At 46.1% G+C, this 22094-nt stretch overlaps 1 protein-coding gene across 3 annotated transcripts in view; it reads right to left on the bottom strand.

Annotated features, from left to right (window-relative positions):
• Positions 1-22094, bottom strand: part of Sin1 (SAPK-interacting protein 1) — a 136707-nt gene that overhangs the window by 39327 nt on the left and 75286 nt on the right. For all 3 annotated transcript variants that reach the window (XM_075685914.1, XM_075685907.1, XM_075685900.1), the window contains 3 exons: positions 13002-13186; positions 11500-11666; positions 7159-7326 (listed from right to left, as the gene is read on the bottom strand). In XM_075685914.1, the coding sequence (XP_075542029.1) occupies positions 7159-7326; positions 11500-11666; positions 13002-13186 (520 nt within the window). The remainder of the gene's footprint in view (positions 1-7158; positions 7327-11499; positions 11667-13001; positions 13187-22094) is intronic.

The following is a 22094-nucleotide window of genomic DNA, read 5'->3' as shown; positions in this document are numbered from 1 at the left end:
GCTAAATTAACAAGCATGGTGTCACGTGCACACAGGCAAACATCAAAACATCTCACTCGATGACGGCGGACACTCGCTGTCTGAACGCTAGCTTAATAAAGAGCGGCAGCAGTGATGGGTGAATTTCCCATCTCGCTGCCTCTCAGTTTAACATGAACTAGGCGCGCGAGAACACAGTGCACAAGAAGCCATCGGCTATCTCGGGTCGGCTAGCCTTTGACCCCATCGCAGATTGCCTCCAAGAGCTGCTGCTCTCACCCACTGGTGCCAGAGTAGAGGAGGAGATGCGTCACTTGACTCACAAAGTTTTGTGAATCTGGCTCTAGGACTGCTCTAGGAACCTGTGTGGATTTTACTACTGAAACATGGGAACCTTCACTGAACAAAATTGGTGGTTTAATGAAAGTTTTTGCTGAAAAAAAAAACGACATGGTTAAATCATGGTTTGACTGTACACAAACTCTGCTTCAGTGGCAATGCATTATACGGTGCTGTGAAGCTGCACCTAACGCAACATTTTGCGTGTACATGTGCTCAACATCAACATGAAGTCGCAAAAGGAGGTTGTTTCTGGACGGCATTATTGGTCTGGTTTTATAAAGCTTTCAACATGTGGCGTGTCATTCACTGTACAAATTATAGCTAAATTTTATTTGGGGGTGGGGGTTGGGGGGGGGGGGTCTTTTCTGAGTGCTGTAACTGGGTCTACAGGCTACATGCAATGGTGGGTTTCATATATGAAAATACAGCTGATAAATTCAACACCTCATTCCTACTGCTTGACCTGACTGAATAGCTGCTGTGACATCAACAGATTTTTCCCCATGTTAAAAATTAAACTAAATTAAATTAAATTCTGGGGTTTTACGTGCCAAAACCATGGTACGATTATGAGGCACGCTGTAGTAGAGTACTCTGTATTAATATTTCACCACCTAGGGTTCCTTAATGTGCACCTAAATTGAAGTACACAAGCGTTCTTGTATTTCGCCCCCAACAAAATGCAGCCGTTGCAGTTAGGATCGAAACGCGCGACCTCGAGCTACCATACAATAGCCACTAAGCTAAAGTGGTCGGTTTTTCGCCATGCTACTCTTACATGACCACTAGAGGTAGGTGCAGGCATAGTGTGCTCTGGCTCTGCAGACCGCAGAGGCTTGCGCAAAGATCAGTGCTCCCGTATTACATGTCTTACAGTTAATCCACTAACATAATAGCATCATTAAACAAGATATGGTTAGTAGACTTACTTGCATCAAATTAACAATCCAGTGCTTTCAGAGCTCAAACAGTCGAACCTAGAATATTAGATACACAACTGAGGCAGCTGTTATAGCTAAAATATTGCCTAGGTGTGGTTGCCCGATTATAAAAAACTGCCATGTTAGCGCTGGTGATGTTACTAACAACAGCAAAGTTTAAACGACCAATTGAATTAGTTTTCTGCATAAAAGCTTGATTTCTAAGAGGAAACTTTTGCTAGATTCCAAATCTAATTTCCCTATATAAACACATGTGAAATGCAGAAATGTTCTCCTTGGCAAGATTTATTTATATTTATTTACTTATTTATTTCTGCATTCACACGGAGAACTTATATTTACCTGCTTCTTAAAGCAGACTTCTTATTTTGAACATGACATGTTGAATCAAAATCAAGGGTGTGCAATTATTTGAAATTTGAAAATGAATTGAATAGACTGTGCTATATGATTTTGGAATTCCCTACGTGAAGTTATTCAATATTCATTTCAGTTCTAATGTCAAGGAGAGTATCCCTATTGGCGCCTACAAGAAGAGATGTGTGAATGATACATGTATATATGTTATCTTTTGCAGGCGAGCCGCCGCGTTTGCCTGTTATCCTGTCTAAGCACTGTAAATGTTCAAACATAAGGGAACCCATGACAGAGCTGCAGCTCCTTTAAGAATGGAAAGAAAAAACAAAACAAAGTTTGTTCAACTGCTACATACATCCGTGAAAGACCACCACCATCAGGTTTATTGCTACATCCATTATGTTTGGGGTGCCGGCATTTTTTAGGCACAAGTTTCCTTTAATATCCGGGATTCGCAAAGCCACAGGCATACGCTTCTTGTAAGATTGCTGTCTCGCACCCAGAAGAGTTCTGGTAGACAGTACAATCAATACAATCGAAAATGCCTTTCCTCTAAAAATGCAACAATTGCACTGTAGGCAGTTCAAGGAAGCAAAACGACATTCCATGATGGGTTTGCAGAATTGTGTGCACCGGCCATGTTCTAAACAATGCTCAACTAGTGCATGCTTGTGTACGTTTCAAAGAAACAAGTCACAAGAGCACATACGCACACTCCGTCCATGCGCCCGATAGCGTTACCCACACTGGGACGATTGTATCAGGAAAAGCGCCGGCAGCGGGGAGTGAATGCTTCGTCCACGTCTCCCTCCAACGGGTTACCGAAGCTCGAGATTACACAGCCTCCAATACTACATGTGCGCGCCGGAAGACAGCTTACATAGTCCCAAGCAGTCTTGGCACTCCCACTCTTTCCACACGCGGTAGATTACCTCTAAAGGAGGATGCGTGGCTGTGCGCTCAGCCGCTTTTACAGCGATTCACACCCACAGCCCAGACGTGCACCAGAAATCCAGATGCACGCTAACTTACCCGCCCTCCGTCCCTTCCAGCGCGCATGATTGCGTTACTGCAAGCTCGCTCCCCCTCTTTCCCTTTGCTCGGGCGGTAAGGCAGCACTTGTGAAGCTATCTTTCTTGTCTCACCCTCGTACACTTTCACTTGCACCTAAAGCACACAGTGCATGGGGCACGACAGGATCTTATCGCACTTGGACTTTATACGGAACATGATGCGTCTCCACTTAGGCTGTCACTCTTGTCACTCTGCAGTGCAGAATTTGAGAGCTGCATTTGCAAGCAGCCACTTGTAATTATCTGACCATCTGTACAGGTGGAAGTTTCCATTTATTGTCTCGCCATTTCTTGGCGGTGGCAATGAAATTTCGTTATATTGAAATCATGTACAAACACACTTCGTTATGTTGATGTTCTAAGTACATGGTGTTGTATGGGCAAGATGTTATGAAAAGTTAAATACTTCGCTATATTAAAGTTCGTTATATCGAGGTGTAACTGTACAAGGAAATTTCGATATAACAAAGCAAATTGCCGATTTTACCTAATTCGTTATATGGAGGTCTAGATCTACATTATTAACGAGGATTTACATTTAGACACAGCACGAAACCACCAACAAACTTGACACAGCAAATAACGACAACGAAAAAATTGTTTTTGAAGTCACAGTGACTTTGCTGTTGCCCATTTTATCTGCTTCAGGAACTCGTCCGTTAAAACTTGCAAGAAGCAAGTAACTCACTTCTGTCTTTTCATCATAAAACTTTTAACCAATGGTTCTGAGACGGACTAGCTAACCTTTTCCGTGAGTGGTATATTTTGAAAAACTTCAACAATCGTAAAATCGTCAATAAAGCCCAAATTTGTTAGCTTTAGGAAAAATTCGGGAGAGTTGGAAAGTATGGAAATGCAACGGGAACCTAAAACACATGACTGTTTGGAAACAAAATGGGACTGGCATTTCACAGCATATGAGCCAAGGAAACATAACACACAGGAACGTGAAACTTGGGTTTTACTGTATAATTGTATCGTTCACTAATGAAAAAAAATGCAGTTGTTTTTAAAAGTGCAGAGCTTATATGTGTTGCTTTCTTGCCTAACTGGCGTATCTTTCTTGCACTGTGAGATGTTCACCATGGGTTAAGTAATCACACAGTTGATTAGCTTTAGCCATGTGATGTACAGCTATAGACCATTTATAAAGTACCGTATTTACTCGCATAATGATCGCACTCGCGTAATGATCGAACCCCTGAATTTTGTCGTCAAAATTCGCTCTTTTTTATTTCCCGTGTAATGATCGCACCCCGAACTTGCCGCAGCAATATGTCGTGTGCCAAGTCTAACTAATAATGATCGCGCTATCTGTCGAATGCTACACGAACGACTCTTCAAGACAAACCAAGCGGTCTGCACGCACCAACCCTTCTCAAGCAGATGCCCCATTTCATTCCTTTCATCACTTTCCGCACTTCCATGACAAAAAAAAAAAAAGGATACAACCAAACTCGCCATTATTATGTGTAGGCTTTATAATGGCTGTGGTCAACAACAACAACAAAAGAGGCACCTTTCGATTCTTCTTGTCTGCACTCATGGGCACGCAACAAATCGCGAGCGGCAACAATAGCAGCCACGTTTACACTGATACGTTAGAAGTGTACCCTATTCATACGCCGACGCTTGTAACATGGCTAAGATAGTCGCCCACCCTTAGTGGAAACGTGCCATATTAGGACAGTAGTGAAGACAAATGCTGCAGTTTCCGCAGCATGCCCGCCATGTGTTCCTATGTCACTGGCAGCTAAGCGCCCATCTGTTCCTGTCCCCTCAAAGTGGACATGGCTACGTTATTGCCGCAAACTTGCAGATATTAACAATATTATTAATTACTGATAAGGAAGAAACTGTTTCAATGCACACAATGTACTCACGAGAACAAAAAAAAATCTAGTTCGGCGCATTCAGCTTGCCCCGCCAGCCGCTATTTTTGTTTTGGTGTCCTGCACTGTTACAGCAACAGCTGCCTGTTTGTTGACCTGCTGTCACCCCGCAGCAAATGCAGTATGAAAAAAATTTTCTTTTCACGGGAAATTTAACCCACATAATGACCACACCCTTGAATTTGTGTCAATTTTTTTTACAAAAAAGTGCGATCATTAAGTGAGTAAATACACTAACCACTCATAGTGAAAAACTGGCTATAACAAGCTCTTTTCCAGCTTGCGTTTACCCTCCCAAAGAGTTCGATGTAGTATATGCATACCACGTATATTGCAGCAGCGCGACACGAAAAACTGGTTGCAGTCGAACCTGGATATATCGAACCCACGTATAACGAATTACCGTATTTACTCGCATAATGATCGCACTTTTTTGTCCGAAAAATTGATGCGAAATCAGGGGTGCGATCATTACACGAGTTAAATTTCCCACGAAAAGAAAAAAAAATTTTTTTCGTCCCGCGTTTGCTGCAGGACACCAAAACAAAAATGGCGGCTGGCGGAGCAAGCCGAACACGTCGAACGCTATTTTTTTTTTTTCTTGCGAGTACATTACATGCATTGAAACAGTTTCTCCCGTATCAGTAATGAATAATATCGTTAATATCAGCAAGTTCGCGGCAATAACATAGCGATGTCTACTTTGAGGGGACAGAAACAGATGGGCATGCTTAGCTGCCAGTGACATAGAAACACATGACCGGCATGCTGCGGAAACTGCGGCATCTGTCTTCACTACTATCCTAATACGGTACGTTCCACTAAGGGTGGACGAATATCTTAGCTGTGGTACAAGCGTCGGCGTATGAATAGGGTACACTTTTAACGTATCAGTGTAAACATGGCTACTATCATTGCCGCTCGCAATTTGTTGCGTGCCCACGAGTGCAGACGAGAAGAATCGAAAGGTGCCTTTTTTGTTGTTGTTGACCACAACTATTATAAAGCCTACACATAATAAAGGCAAGTTTGGTTGCAGCTTTTTTTTAGTTATGGAAGTGCGGAAAGTGATGAAAGTAATGAAATGCGGCATTTACTTAAGAATGTTTGGTGTGTGCAGACCGCTTGGTTTGTCTTGAAGAGTCGTTCGCGTAGCATTCGACAGATGGTAAGCTTGATCATCATTAGCTAGACTTGGCACATGACATATTGCTGCGGCAAGTTCGGGGTTGTGATCATTACATGAGAAATAAAAAAAAATAGAATTTTGACGACAAAATTCAGGGGTGCAATCATTACTCAAGTGTGATAATTATGCGAGTAAATACGGTATTTTGTAGAACAAACAGCTGGTAAATCTCCTTGAAAAGTTGTGTATAATATTTTTATTTTATATGTTGAATGACCTATATATCGAACTTTTTTGCCATGCCCTTCAGATTCGATATATCCAGATTCAACTGTACAGTGTGGCTGTTGGAGAATCCCACAGACAAGTGAGACAGTGAGTGCACTTCTTAACAAGGTACACCGACCGAGAGAAGAGAATAGTCAAGGGGAATGCAGAGGAGGAGGAGATGCAGAGCAAATGAACAAGGTACAGGGAAGGAAAGAAAGAAGGAAGAAAAAAGCTGGTCACTGTTCTACACTAGTTCTGTGGAGTTGGTGACAGTGCCACGGAGAATTCTGAATAATCAAGCCAGTATGAAAAATTAGTCAGATTCACTTTCCTTGATGCAGTTCTTTTTTTCTGTGTTACTTTGCTTCACGCGAAGACTAAAGGTCCACAAAAACTAACGTTTCTACGTTTGTAAATTTAAAAGGATGCAAACATTCAGGTCGCATGCTTCAATTCTTGTATATGAGCGGATGCTTGGTCTATACATGTTTTGCACATTTGCAGCCTTTGAAAAATGTGTTTTTGGTCATAGAGCGGCGTTCCACTTACTAGAGCAGGTATTCGAGACTCCAGCGACTTACGTTATGAGTGGTCTATGCTGTACTATCATGTTCAGTGTGAGCTGCAACACGCGCACCGTGGCCAGAGCGCTCTCCCAGTCGAGTGGGTGGTGCTAAGGTGTGGTGCTGTCAGAAAAAAAGTGCAGACGGTTTTGCAATTCCAGCAATGCGTATACCCCTGTGTTTCCACGGTCTACTCTCTTCTAGGAGTAACAATAGACTGGCCTGTCAGGCAGCTGTCACTCTATTGAAGAAATAAAAGGGAGAGAGGAAAAGAAAAATGAGAATAGTTACGAAGCTGGGGCAGCGGTGTGCCATGATGAAGCATCGGCACTAAAGGCCAAGGGTATCTGTAGTGCTCCGAGAGCCAGTGTATTATCGCTACAATTAACGCGGGCAACCGAAAGCAGTGGGATATATGCATTGTTCGAATGGTACAACTCTCTTTAACTTATTTTTGAGAGCACCACTCGCTCAACTGGGACAGCGCGCTTGAGCCACAGCTTGCGCGTTGACGCTCATATTGAATGCAACAGTACACACTCAGGTGATGATGCAAAGGGCCACAAACTTAAAGTTTGCTGGCTGCACCACTGTGCTGGAAAGGCAACTCACAAAGTGAGCAGGGGTCCAGCGGGAAAATCTTCTCTCTCCACCTCCGCCAAGGCCAGGTATGGGAACTCAAACTTTGTGACAGGTTCTCTAGGGTCCAGTGCAGGGAAGTCTTCGTCGATTTCCCCACTTTCTTCTGCAATCCTCAAGCAGTACTGAGACACGCTTGGCCTGCAAGGGTGCACACATGCGGAGAGCACACAAAATGTCAGAGAACCAGAGACATCAGCATCAAGCTGTCACAATGTCACTCTAGCGCCAGTCAGATTACACTTTTCCTGCCTTCGGATATTTGTGGACAAGGTCACAAACACACCTGGTCCAGGCATGGCTGATTAGAGGGACACTAAAGATGATTTTATGTGCCTGAGTGAATGAATGACACTGTTTAAAGTGCCAAAACAACACAGGGGCTATGAGAGATCCTGTAATGGAGAGATCCAGCTTAACATTCACGACACTTGGTTCTTTAACTCTACCCAACGCTCAGCGGACAAGCGTTGCTGCATTGCACTCCTATTGGAAAGTGGCCACTGTTATGCTGAATTGAAACCATGACCTCATGGTTATATGACTTCTATTTTACAATGCATGATTACCACATGAAATGATTCACAACAAAACACTGTTGCCACATCAGCTAACAATGTGTTTTTTTCTCTAGTTTGACGATCGTCTTATTTGCTTTGTTTAATTAGTTTTGTAGTTTGATGCTTGTTTCATGATGTGCAGCAATTACCTGCATTTCTTTATTTTTGTAAAATGTTTTCACCCCCTCACACCCCCATGCAATGTTGTACTGGTGCTTAGGATACAGCGGTAAATATATACAAGGTGTCCCAGCTAACTTGGACCAGGATTTTGAAAGAACCTATGCGTTCTTCAGAAAAGAAATCATGTGGATGTTGTTAGCGTTTATCTAAACATACAGTATCATTTTCTTAGCCGAGATAAATTAATTAACTTTTTAAGTATAGCTTGAAACATTCAGGCGTCAATAGGAATGTTGTGGAGCTCCACAAATATTGCCCAACCCAGGCACTTCCAACGAGATAGACTTAGCGTGGCCGTTTTTATTCAGGAAAAACAAAAGCCCGCAGAGTTTTAAAAATACCATGTGACACCGCGCTCTGTGCACTCGAATGCACCACGATTACAGCGCTCTTAACCGTGCTTTGTTAAAAACATTGCTCGCTTCACGCCTTTCGTGTTGCCACGACCGAGCTTCGAATTGCGCTTGGTTCCGAGATAAGCGCCAATGGGTTCGGGCGGCAGTTGAAATACGGGCTCCCGTTTCTGCGGCGATAATTGCACTCTCACGCTATCAGAATGCATGCAGAGGAAAAATGGCAAGCTCATGAGTTAGAATTTGGGAGCAAGACCCCAACAAGCAAACAGGCATTATAACAAGCTTGATAACGTAGTGTGAATTAGGCTGGTTGTCACAAAAGGAAGAATTGTAAACTGACATGGAAGGTTATTTTTTAGCTTCCTCTCCATTCCTTGTCGGCAGAGAATTTGTAATTTCATATTACTTACGTGCCTCTTTCACGTCGTACAAAAGTTTCAGACAGATGGCTCTTTCATGGATAAGGTTGTAGAGATATATTCGCTGTGATGTTTGCCTAAAGAATGTGTTCAAACAAGTCGCCCTCTACCATAATGCAGTATTGGCACCTTTTCAGCACGTCCGATGTAGCTTTCTTGATGACGCAAGACAGTATCTGGCTGCAGGCATCAGCAATCTCTGCTTTTAGCGCTTCTGGTGTAGTTGTAGGTTTGCGGTGCACTCGGTCTTTCACATGTCCCCACAAGAAGAAGTCAAGAGGTGTCAAGTCCGGTGACCTCGCAGGCCATGCCACTGGCCCATGCCGCCTGACCAACTGGCATTTGAAGGCTTCGTCAAGCCAGGCTCGGGCAAGGCTGCTGCTGTGAGCTGGTGCACCATCGTGCTGATACCAAGTTCGCTTTAAAAATGCAAGAGGAAGATAACAGCGAAAATCTTCGACTGGGCCTTACAAGGCGTTGTTAGCTCAAGCCGCCATTGAAAGTCTCTTTCTTGCATATTTTGATGCAGTTGGAAGTGATGCGGATGCATTTCAGCCTTCGTAAGAACTCTTGACACTGAAGACTTTGAAATGCCAACCTCACCACTCACGTCACGCATGCTGGAATGAGGGTTTGCAGTCATGAAAGCCAAAATATCTCCTTCAGCCTCTTCACTGATGGTCCCCTTTCTGTGCTGCGTCTTCTTGAAGCTACCTGTTTTTTTCAGCGTCAAGCAACTCCTCATAATTGTGTTCGCGCTAAGTCTTTCTCCATATTGCCAATTTCGGTATACCTTGGCAACTTTCCTCTTGTCGCCCCGTGCTGCTCCCAAGGCTAAGACCATGTTCGTCTTCTGCTCGCTTGAGTACGGCATGCCTTAGGCACTGCAAACGAATTCTTCAAAACGGTTGCGCGGCACGAGAGTAATAGACAGTCGAGCTCACATGCATCTAGCCACTGGCACAGCTTGGAAGAAAAGCGGCGTTGTAACAAATGATGCCTTCTCTCGCAAAGGTTCCAGATGTATGACGCATGTTCCAAGTGTATTTTTTTCTATTCCACGTCGACTTGAACGCTGGAAAAAAAATTGCTCTTCTCGTCATACCGGAATAAACGGCTGACGACGGCACGTTCTTCGGTGACAGGCATGAGCGGCTGCTGACGAAGCGCTTTTTCGGAATGCCGTCAACAGTCGCTGCCGGTAATGTCAGAGCCAAGCAAAGGTTGAAGCCCTTTCTCATAAGTGAAGGGAAGGCGTGGTGCTGGTGATGTTTTTACAAATCACTCACGAGAGCGCTGTAATCGCGGCGCATTCGGGCGCATAGAGCGCGCAGTCAGGTGGTATTTTTAAAACTCCGCGGGCTTTCGTTTTTCCCGAATAAAAGCGGCCACGCTAAGTCTATCTCGTCGGAAGTACCTGGGTTGGGCAATATTTGTGAAGCTCCACAACTTTCCTATTGACACCTGAACATTTCAAGTTATATTTAAAAAGTTAATTTATCTCGGCTAATTACTCAAAGAAAGACTAGCAAAATGATGGTACTGTAAGTTTAGATAAACGATAACGACATCCACACAGTTTCTGTTCCGAAGAACGCATAGCTTTTTTCTAAATCTTGGGCCAAGTTAGCTGGGACACCCTGTATGTATGTGTGTGTGTGTATATATACACAAAACATTAAGAGAGACCAGCTGCCACCTTCAGGATAATGCAGGATGGTTTCACAAACAAATTTCACAATGATTTAAGCACTTTGCAGTGTCTGTGGCTTGTACTTCTGCAGCAATCTTTGAAATGTGACAGTGGTACTTCTTGTTCATCAATCTCGGCAGCTTCGATACTTGAGACACATGTGATCATGGATGTGCCAGCCTCGCATGGACGGCTCACTGAAAGAGCATAAAGCGAATTTACAACCTCACAAACTCAAAGATGTCTTTGCCACCAATGACCACTGTTGTTAAGCAACAAACTCTGCTGACTGCTGGACAAAGGCAGCATAGGTACATAACACATACCCGACTCTCCAGCTCTTGATTTCCGTGATAAATAATCTTTTTTTCTAATGTGTTCAGGTATATGAAACAGCTACAGTGTCTCCAGATCATGTGTACAGTATTGCTAACATAATTTGAGTCAAAGTGGCTTTGAAAACATTGCTTGTTTACAGAAGACTGTTGGCATGGGTTGACATACTTGTGGCATACACCTGGTAGTGTTTGTGGCAAACGGCCAAAGTGAAAGAGGGACTATGGACCACAGTACTGGCACGAAAACTGGTTATCGTCGTACCCTAGAAGCACTGTCTGAAATTTGGAGGCCCACAGCAGCATTCTAAGGCTGAAGCATACGCAGCAGGTATCAAGTTTAGGTGGCATGCAAAAACAGTGACTTTTCTTACCCCCCGTCAGTATAGTAAGCAAGAGATTTTTCCCTGCAAGTATATGCATAGAAATGGCATGACATAAAAGATATAAGAATGCAGGTAAGGGCATGCCCAATATTACAGGAAGCACTGAATCCATTTGTAAACAACAATTACCTGTGATCTGTGGATTCGAACCTGACATGGTAATATACAATAAGTAACATTTCTGTTAAACATTTATCTAGTTAAACATTTATACAGGATGCGTCAGTGTGTCACTACTACGGCCTCTTGAAAACAATTTGCATATTCCCTTTCATATTTATGAAGGGAATACTTTCAAGGAATATGGAAGCTAGACGGGCCACTGCAATAAAGAGAAACTCACTTCGTGGACCAGCACAAGTGGGGGAAAAGAGAAGTATACCTGAGCTTCGGTGAACGCCCCTCGTTGGTGTAGTGCCAACATACGAGGCCTATGAGGTCCTGGATTCGGGCACCAGGCAGCGCCGACACCACTATGGGAAAGCCCCGCTCTTCTGGAGGCAGCATGCTCATGAAGATATTGATCCGACGGTGCGCTGGCTCGCTCACCTGGAAAACAAATAATAATCATCATCACATCATCACCATCAGCAGCAGCAACCTATTCGTGTCCACTGCAGAACAAAGGACTCTCCCAAGCAGTCTCCAATTACCCATCTTGCACCAGCTCACCCCATTTTATGCCTGTAAATTTCCTAAGTTTATCGCAACACTTAATGCTCTGCCATTGTAGACTATGCTTCCATTCTCTTGGCACACATATACCCATATATAATCCACACATATAATAAACCACTGGTTATCTGCCCCATGGATTACATGGCCTGCCCAGCTCCATTTCTTCCTCCTAATGTCAACTGAAATATTGACTACTCTCATTTACTTTCTGATTCCAACAGCTGTCACTTAAGGTTATGCCTAGCATTTTTTGTTCCATCGCTGTTTGCCTGGTCCTTAACTCCTTCTCAAGTTTTTTTTTTGTTAACCTGCAAGTTTCTGCAACAAATGTGTGTGCACAATTCTGCTTATGCTACAACAAAGCCCTGCACAACTTGTACAATCCCCTTCCCAGGCGGCAGCACTTGTCTCCCACAGACATTGCAGATGCTCTTCAACAAGGCCTTTTTCAGACATCTGTGTTGCTTGATTCCACCTTAAGATTACACATGAGGTTTCAGTTATGTCCACAATCACGTGCAAAACATTTAAGCTTTGCATTTGCAGAATTACATAAAAATTGAAGCATATTGCTCGTAAAGACATTTCGAATCCATGCTTGCAGTTTCTCCAGGGTCTGCTACCTGATTTGAACTTGTTCGTTTGCTCAAGCCCACCAAATGAAACCAAATAGCATTAAATGAACACCACGACGGTTTGCACCAAAAGGTCACCCATAGCTTATTATACTGCAGATCACTGTTGCACAATTTCAAGAGTCTAGCTAAATTGGAGTTGTGAAATCTTGTTGTCCTCTTCCTGAAAATATCTTAGTTTCTTTCATCTGCAACACAGTTTGTCCCATGCAAATAAGTCTATCATTTCTCAGGTTATAAGAACATTAAAACAGGCACAGACTTTCTGGACATTCATTATGTGCTGATGCAGCCATATTCTGAGATTCTTTCATGTGTGCCTGACCCTGTTGTATGTTACACAGGAACCAGTGGGAAGCGCTATCTTGCCCCATACGCTGGCCCTCTTCAAACTCTCACTCTGCCCCATGGCCCACTTTTGCTCATATCTCAGGAGCACTTCCTCACATATTATCCACACCTATGTCAATCTTTCACCCCTCCACTTCCCCCCACAGAGCAATTGAAGTCACGCTTGAAGCGCAAATGAGGTAAGCCGGTTATTATTAGTTTTTGGCGCGCGTGCGCTCACCTTGCCGTCGAAGCGCGTGTACTCGTTGAACGGGTTATTGGGCGCCACAGGAAACTGCTCCAGCTGTCGCGCCAGTGCCGAACTTCTCTGCGTAGCCTCGCTGTCTGCGGGAGAAGACCACTTGCCGGGACGGCGGGCGGCCGCGCCAGCGTCCTTGCGGGGGAAGTACGCGTCCACTTCCGAGGCTGCAGTGGCGAAAGGCGGGAGTATTTCCTCATCAGAGTCGGCAGTCGAGGCCACAACATAAACTGCCCCAAGCGCGCCTAACACCCCAATGTACCGGGCTGGGGTAGGTGAGCTGGCCAACGTCAACTGCCCGCGCTGATGTCACCATACAAATGTTTTACCGCAGGTTTGGTTTTTAATGCGTCAGCATTAGAATAGTCATGCGAGAGAAAACCCGCCTGTCGGCTTGTGTAGTGCAAAAGAGGGGAGGGGAGAGGAAGCCAACGTAAGTGAAAGGGTAGGAGGCAGCTGACGGAGGCGGCGAGCGCCTCAGCGCACCGGAATGCGGCAGTTGGCGCTCGGCCGTCAGGAGATGTACTTCCTTCCCAAGCAAGTCCGGACACGTGCCGCGTGTTCCGATAGTAGCATTGGTGGCTGCGTTTGTATTCTGTGTACTGTACAATTAAGAGTAACGAGGGACACTGCGCCTTCTACGTGGGTAAACTAGTGCTAATGTATTAATGTCGCATGAACCTCATTGATCGCCCTCATTTCTTGTCGAAACCTCCCGCCGAATTTCGCTGCACGAATGCCGTGGAAATGACATCGCCTTAAGGGGAAGCTTTAGCTCGGGCCCAACTCCGACGCGGCCTATTCAAGTACATGCAAAACGCAGAAACGCTTTTCTGAGATAACCCCTGTACCTACTTTAATGAAATTTGTTGCATCTGAAAGAGAAAGTTAAATTCTAGTGACTGTTGAAAGCGGAATTTCGATTTAGGGCTTGAATTTTCTTAAAAAGATTTTCAAATATTTGGCCGTTTGAAAAAAATAGAAGCACGAAGTTCACAGATTCATAGCTCTTGCATCAAGAGCTGATATCGCGGTTCTGTAAACGGCATCCATTAGATCATTCAAAGCGGACAAATTCAATATGTCGTTTTACATCTTACGTGAATTTGCTATGTTGGTTACAAGGGTTTTGCAAAAGTTGTATTTCCCTATTATTAATTTTTTTATATTCAAGCGTAACATATCAATTTTGTCCGCTTTAGATGTACTATTAGATACAATTCACAGAATTGTATTATATTTTTCGTTTTGAGTTACAGAGTTGTAAACTTGATAGTTTCGTTTTTTGAAAACTTTCGATTTTTGCCAATTTTTAATAAAAGATTGACGACTTAACTCAAGAATTCGAGACCAACAGTCACTAGATTTTAAGTTTTTCTTTTAAATGCAACAAACCTCGTCAAATTTGTTTGCAGTGGTTGCCGAGAAAGACGAATTCTCCTTTTACATGTATTTAGATAGGAGCACTCGAGCTAAAGCTTCCTCTTAACATGGCGGAACCTGGCCTGCCTAGGCATGGCCGCTTCATGCCGAGCGGGTAGATGTTTCTAACTCGTGCCCCCTTCTCTCTGGAAATGAATGGTGGTGTGGACTTTCGCTATGCTTTATCATAGACTCGTGTAAGGGCCGCACTTTTTTTCCCCACAATTATGACGAGTTGCGGCCCTTAGGGGACCGAACCTTCCAGTAGCGGCACGCGGAAGTTGGCAGCGCGCGAAAATTCGCCCATGCGCGCGCGCGCGACATCGGGGCACCGAACGCGATTGCTTCGCCGTTGGAAATTTTCGGCTGCCATTTTGGAGGTGCGCTACACGGCATCTAATATTGGCAGCAAGGTTTGGGCGTTATCTCGGCGGTCTTATTGAGATCTATTCTCGGTATCGAGAGATGAAGGTCACACACAGTCAGCTCGCGATGTCACTGCAACAAAACGGTGGTGTCATATATATGTCATTGCTACGGCAAAAATCGCCCCGCAGTGACAGATGGCGCCACAGCTCCGTTGCAAAGAAATCGACACCTTTTCAGCCATGTCGCCGAAGACGACGCGCACTTGCCATTGCATTGGATTGGTGTTGCTTCAGGCAGCGTACGTCAGCATATGTGCTCCCCTCGCTCGGGCATCAACGCTTGTACGCGTTAAATTGGTTTTATAAATATTTCATGACTCGTTAATGCATCCCTATATGCGTTAGCTTCTCGTGGCTAAACTTCACTTTATACTTCAGTAATGTGTGTGACAAGCTTGTATGCATACGTCAGCAGCGATGGCTGCATCGAATTCAACGGAGCTCGCAGCTTCTGAGTTAATCTCCTTTGGTTCAGAAATCAAATAGTCCCAGCAACTTTTATCAGTTCACCATCTTCCGAAACCGGCAGCTAGACGAACGCGCGTCCTTACGCTCCACAGCTAGGCCCTGTTGCGACAGCTTTAACACACGTGTAAAGACATCGCTTCGTCATACGAATCGCATTCGACCCGTGCCTTTTCAATCAATGTCCCCGGGGGCCAAGTCACGAATAAGGATTCTCGCAAAGGGGCCACGCGCTGCTGTCAGCAAGCTGCTACTGATCCCAAGGGCACGTGAAGGGACGATGCGTGGAAGCAAAGCGTCAAGCAGAAGCCAGACCAAACCATGCGCGAAGCCGATGTTGAGAAGTGTTACGCGGCGCATTGGGGCAGCTGTTCAAGGAGTTTGTACTAATTTCACGTAACCTCCCCTCCCATCGTTTTTCATCTCTCCCTTCTTAAACGGTGCAATATAATCAAGGCGTTAATCCAGGATTCCGATTTAATATTCGTATTTGGGGCGAGGGGGGGGGGGTCAGGAGTGGGGAAAACCCCCGGTGCTAATACTCTTAGTACCTTGGTTAATAAATTAAGCGAAGTCAATAAGTCGAGCGATTCAGTTTACTTATAACACCGTTGGCAGAACAACTGCGCGTGTTGTGGCTGAAGCCTTGCTGCACACAAAGCGCGCAACTTAACTGTTGTGCTCGCAGTGGCTGGTTGTCTGTAAATGGGACGGTATTAACAATATTTCAGGATTATATTTAAGGTAGGTGAGTGTTAGGTTTTTTTAATGTGTGTGTGTGTGTGTGTGTGTGTGTGTGTGTGAGAGAGAGAGAGAGAGAGAGAGAGAGAGAGAGAGAGAGAGAGAGAGAGAGAGAGAGAGAGAGGGTTAGGTGCCTGCCTGTGTGTATGCATTTAAACCAGTGATTTAAAGAATGCGTACCTGTCAGATCGCGGCGGCACGATTCTGACTGGCAGATGCTGCTCCTGAGACAACTAACGGACTAGCGAAGAGCAAATCTACAACTGCTTTTGACAATGAGATGCATATCATCCAGGAAGCAAACTTTAATGATCGGACTAATCACATGGCGTAGTTGGACCCACTTTCGCACCAGCAATACAACTACGAGGCTCAACGTCTTCTCTCTCGCGCGCGCCAAGCACGCCCACACTCTTTCCCTTTCCTCCCACTGACAACACAAGCACACTCCTTTTACATGAGAGGAGGCTAGGGACATCGACTGCTCTTATGGGGATAGTTCATTTGTGAAACTGTTTCTTCATCGCCAAGCGTGGACCATCATGCTCTGCTGAACTTTGCCTTCAACTTTGAGGTACGGATCTCTCCGGTATTACAACACGATCTCTTTAGCAGGGACGAGGAAGGAAACACCTTTTCCTCGTCTTATTTCTCAATCTCTGACGTCTTTGGCACTGCCGAATGAAGACGCCAAGTCCGTAACGGCGTACCAACAAGCATGACTCCCACTGCCAACGCAGTAATTTGGCAGCCAAAGTAATGACTAGACTCGTACTGCGCCGGACCGTACTAAATACGTCGTTTTTCTCTCCCTCTATAGTGCGCGAAGTTCTCGCACGGTAGCGAAGAAGAAAAAAAAAGCAATTACATGCAATGAACTGAGCTTGGCTTTTCATACGCGGCATAGGACCCCTGTGGGAAAAGCAACATCACGCGCACCGTATACACGCGACACAGGAGCCGCAGCGGCCGCTGGCACCTTATTTATCGCGGGCAACGAAGGCGCGAGCGGCACCCCTCCTCCTAGAGTCTCCGGCTCAGGATGGCTGAAGCGCGTTCTCCGGTGGCCAACGCGGCACACGCGTAGCAGCAGTAGCGAACGCCAAAGAATCGCGCAGGCGGCCACAGAAAGAAGGCACCGATGAACCAAAAACGCAGCGGGACAGAAAAGCAGGGCGCTTGGACACCGTGCGAAAAAGGAATATAGAGGGGGGGGGGGGGGAGGGGGGCTGAGCTCCCGTTTCTTTGGTACGGTCGCAGTGGCAAAACGCAGCGGGGGTACAGAAACGGGGGAGGGGGGGGTACCGTGAGGGTGTCCAAATTGGCGCCATTTGTCAGCGCAACGCGAGACGCTCGTCGTCTCTCGTTTCCCGTCGCCGCCGTGGCTCGGCCGTAATTACCGGCGGCTCGGGTGCGTGCCGGCAGCCAGCTATCCGGCCGCCAGTCAATTAGCCTGCCAAGGATACACTAACGCCCGGCCGCAGCCAACCAGAGAGGGCCGGAGGAGCACCGCGGCCGCCTCCCCACCAACCTCATCTCCGCGTCGCGCGCAAGCGGCGCATCATAGCGACCGAGCGACGAAAGCAAGCGAGAAATGCTCGGCAAGCAGCAGCGCGGGAGAAAAAAAAAGAAAGAAATAACGTCTCAACGCGCCCCCACTTTCCGCACGGGCGCACAATACAGCAAAACAGGGGCAGACGAGCGCACGAGGTGGAGGAGCAGACAAATATGGCCGCGGATGAGGACACGGACCGGAGGAGCCCAGTTACGGATGACCCAGCCCTCCCTGCCCAGTGTGGCACCATCGAGAGACGACATTGGCAATCGTCCTGGAAAGTCGAGCGCCTCCAAAGCTTGCCATGGGACGAAAACGAAACGGTGTCGCTCCCCGACAGAAAGCCTACCCCGGAACGACGTGCCATAGTTACCCGCCGACACACATACTGTGGCAAGCTGAGCCGGCCTCTGACAACGACTCGATTGACGGTTTTAGTGAAAACGCTATAACGTAACGCGAACGAGCCTCGAACTGAAGCGCAATGTGCGGGCCCTGCTCGCTTGTAAACAAGACTGTCGTATCTTGTTCGTTGCTGCCCATCTCTGATGCGCGCGCCGTGATATCAGCCTTAAAATGTGGTACGAAACGCAAACTTCACCATTTTCATCCCAACACTGCGAAACAGCACGGTTTATTCCTGGAGATGGTTCATGTTTGTTAGTTAAGTGTCCAAAGTGCAATTAGCCCGGAGTTAAAGAGAAAAAAAAATATACTTGGAGGCCGCTCAAGCTCCGCCTTTAAGAGGGAAACGCGATATCATTCGAAGATCCCCGATTGCTTCTCACGCTTCCCGGCAACTGTAGCTTATGTAAGCCTAACGTTTACCGGGAAACGCCGGCGGCAAACGTATGCACGAAGGCGAGTTTTCTGGTAGGAACGCGGCCTCTTGCGTGGGCCAATACCGGAGGTAGTGCAATGCCGAGCCAGAAAAATTATATAATTTTCAGGTTTCTGTCATTGTTTCGCACTTTTAATATTTCAGACTGAGAAGACTTTATCATAAAAGACAGCGTTGTCGGTGTTTTGTTTCATGACATTTGTTTGAGGCTGTCTTTCTCAAAATTCCGAGGAATAACCTAGTCAACAATGCAAGATATGGTATGAGCAACTTTAGTGATAGAATGGTCTGGCAACACAACCCGCATATACCGCATGTCGTATAGCAAGGCGTGGTGTATACATACATCCAAATATATACGGAACTTTTCGCTCACGGACAAGTCCGCCGAAGCCGGATTTTCTATGACACAGGGTCTTTAACGCTATCAAGTCAAAATTGACTCAAGGATTTTTCAGGTCCCGAGGCTACACCAGGACTACGCGAGAGGCATGTAAAGCACCTAAGCGACTCGCGCATCACTAGTGTCAAAGGAACTCAAAACCGGTCGGTTGGTTGGTATTGTTGCGCCTCTTAGGGGCACGCGCCATGTAGCGTGCACACCCACAGAGCCGAAGCAAATTCGTTCATAGTTTCTTCCGTGGACTTGCGCAATGTAATTTAACCGACGCGTTTTGTGTGCCACAGCACAGTTGACAACTGACCGCCGCACCGTGGTTTATTTTCTCCGTCCTCGTTTGTGATACACTGCCGCTCCCATAATGGATCAACACTGTTTATTGCGAAGTGAGGTGCGGCTCACGCGGTGCGAGACCACTCCACGAACAATCAAAAACACTGGAAGTGCGGAGAGAGAGAGAGGGGGGGGGCAAAATGAAACGAGTAAAGTCGCGCAAGCACGTCGCATTTACTACCCTACACTAGGAGACGGGGGATGTAAACAAGACAAGAACAAAAGAAAGGGACGCCGCACATACTAGCGCGCACGTTCGTCAACAGAAGTCAACATATCAGTGTGCTGAAGTCACGCTCCCTCAGGCGCCGTGGAATCCTCTCATGGCTTCCGAAGCGATAGCTACTGCAGCGACGTTACTGCTGCATTCGCAGCGTCGGCATGAAGACCTTTGTCGTATTGGCTACCCTAAAATGACCGTCCCAATGTTGCCCCGAACACAAAACATTTGAACGGATAATTTAACTACGAAAAAAAAATGTTTTCTATTTATCCCGGTTTGGGGTTGAGGGTGTAAGATAAAATTAGAAGACGGAAGAGAACGGGCACCTCACGGTATGGAATCTGCGAGTCCTCTAAAAAGTGTTACTCGAAATGAATGCACTGCTAGGACACCCTGTTTTTTTTTTATTAGTATTACAGGGAGGCAAATCCACAACACTTACAGTAGAAGCCCAAAACACAAGCTCCAATGTGTGGCAAAGGTAAAAGAAAACAACAGCGCCAGTGCACCGCCCATGAGCCACCTTCCTGGAACACTTTTAGTACTTAGTGGTAATGTAGCAATTCCATCAACAATCATCGCGCTCGAGGAAGAAAAAGAAAAAGAGCACTATAGTCGGATACAACTCAAGTCTGCAGTGAAGCCCCGCCCACGCCCTCATAACCGCCAGCCACTGTTCCTCCGCGAGGCTGCAAATAGTTCGTACTTCAAACTTCCCCTGTTACCTAAATAAGGTGGTAACCACAAAAATAAAATTGTAAGCGTGTAATTTTATACGTTTTCCTCGCCTATTATAGTGGAATGGCGAAAGCGTAATTTTTTATTGAACGGAAATAAAACGCTTGATTAACTGCAACAATTTATTGTCAAGTTTCACTTCAGTCGGCAGTGAAGTTTCATGAGTAAAACGGGTGCAGCAGTGAAATGAACTGTACCGCGGGCTTTTGAAGAGTGAAATGCTCAGACTCCATACACTTTGTACATGTCTGTTGCACACCTCATCGCTTCCGCCGAAGAAGAGATCAAGAACAGCAGACGCTCCGCAGGTATCAAGTACGACGCCATTTTGAAATGGTCGCATGACGACGATTTCGTTTGCTTCTGTGATCGGCTGGCGGAGTAACAACGTCGCGCTGCCCGTGTGCCTTGGTTGCCAACTGCTGTTTTTTTAACGTTGCATCCTACTATGCCGAACTTCACTCTCGTCGTCGGCGCTACACGAGACCGTTGCATCGCGATCGAGCTGAAACAAGGAGGTGGCGAAAAAAAAAAAAAAAAGACAAGGGGGAGGTGGAGCTTTCCAGCGTAGGGTGCCTCGAGGCACGCTGCTCTAGAGCAACCGCGAAAGCTACAGCAACGGACAAAGAAAGGAACACGTACAATGATTCTACGGAGGTCAAGGCACTTGCCTCTAAAAGGAGCGAGGCGCGTGCTGTGGACGGTGCTGGCGACAGCGTTAACACGCGGTACGAGACCGGCTGGATGTGCAGCTACTTTTACGAGTTGCCGCGTCTCCTCTCGCGCTGCTCGTAGCCTTGGTTATTAACCAAGTTACACCATAATTTTCTTTAAAGCGAAGACTTCCGTGTTGATGAAATGAACTGTATGTTTTTAGCAACCCCGGAAGAAGCCGCCAGCATTTTTGGGCCCTTAATATAGTCGAGTAATTAGTGCTGATTAATTAATAAACTTTTCATTCGTTAACTCCGCACCCGCCGTGGTTGCCTACTATGGTGTTGCGCTGCTAAGAACGAGGTCGCGGGATCAAATACCAGCCGTGGCGACTGCATTTCGATGGGAACGAAATACAAAAACGTCCGTGTCCCGTGCGTTGGGGGCACGTTGAAGATCCCTTAGTGGTCAAAATTATTCTGGAGTCCCCTACTACGGCGTGCCTCATCAATCTTGGTTTTGGTACGTCATACCGCAGAATTAATTAATTCCTTAACTCCACGCCAACTATGTCAATACAAGGCCTGTGAGCCCGTTTGAAAAAAAGTACCTTTAGTTTTCGACGCGTTTTCGTTTTGCGTAGCTCTTGTTTCCGTAGTAGTTCTGCGGAAATAATAATATAATACTATTTGGGGTTTTACGTGCCAAAACCACTTTCTGATTATGAGGCACGCCGTAGTGGAGGACTCCGGAAATTTTGACCACCTGGGGTTCTTTAACGTGAACCTAAATCTAAGCACACGGGTGTTTTCGCATTTCGCCCCCATCGAAATGCGGCCGCCGTGGCCGGGATTCGATCCCGCGACCTCGTGCTCAGCAGCCCAACACCATAGCCACTGAGCAACCACGGCGGGTTAGTTCTGCGGAAACCCGCAAGGTAGAGAGAAGTAATGAATGAAGGGAAAATCGGACATCCACCCGTTCGTAGCAATTGCTACAAAGAAAACCCGTATGAATGAAGGGAAAATCGGACATCCACCCGTTCGTAGCAATTGCTATGAACGGGTGGATGTCCGATTTTCCCTTCATTCATTACTTCTCTCCACCTTGCGGGTTTCCGCAGAACTACTACGTAAAACTCTTGCCTTTGCTTCGTGTTGTCGACAAATTCGACTTCGCCCTGCATCTGCTAGCCGCCTGGTTAGCTCAGATGGTAGAGCGGCTGCCCCGGAAAGGCGGTGGTCCCGGGTTCGAGTCCCGGACCGGGACGAATTT

The sequence above is a fragment of the Dermacentor variabilis genome, chromosome 1, assembly GCF_050947875.1.
Source record: "Dermacentor variabilis isolate Ectoservices chromosome 1, ASM5094787v1, whole genome shotgun sequence".
NCBI classification, from domain to species: domain Eukaryota; kingdom Metazoa; phylum Arthropoda; class Arachnida; order Ixodida; family Ixodidae; genus Dermacentor; species Dermacentor variabilis.
This window is presented reverse-complemented; position numbering and strand designations above follow the sequence as displayed.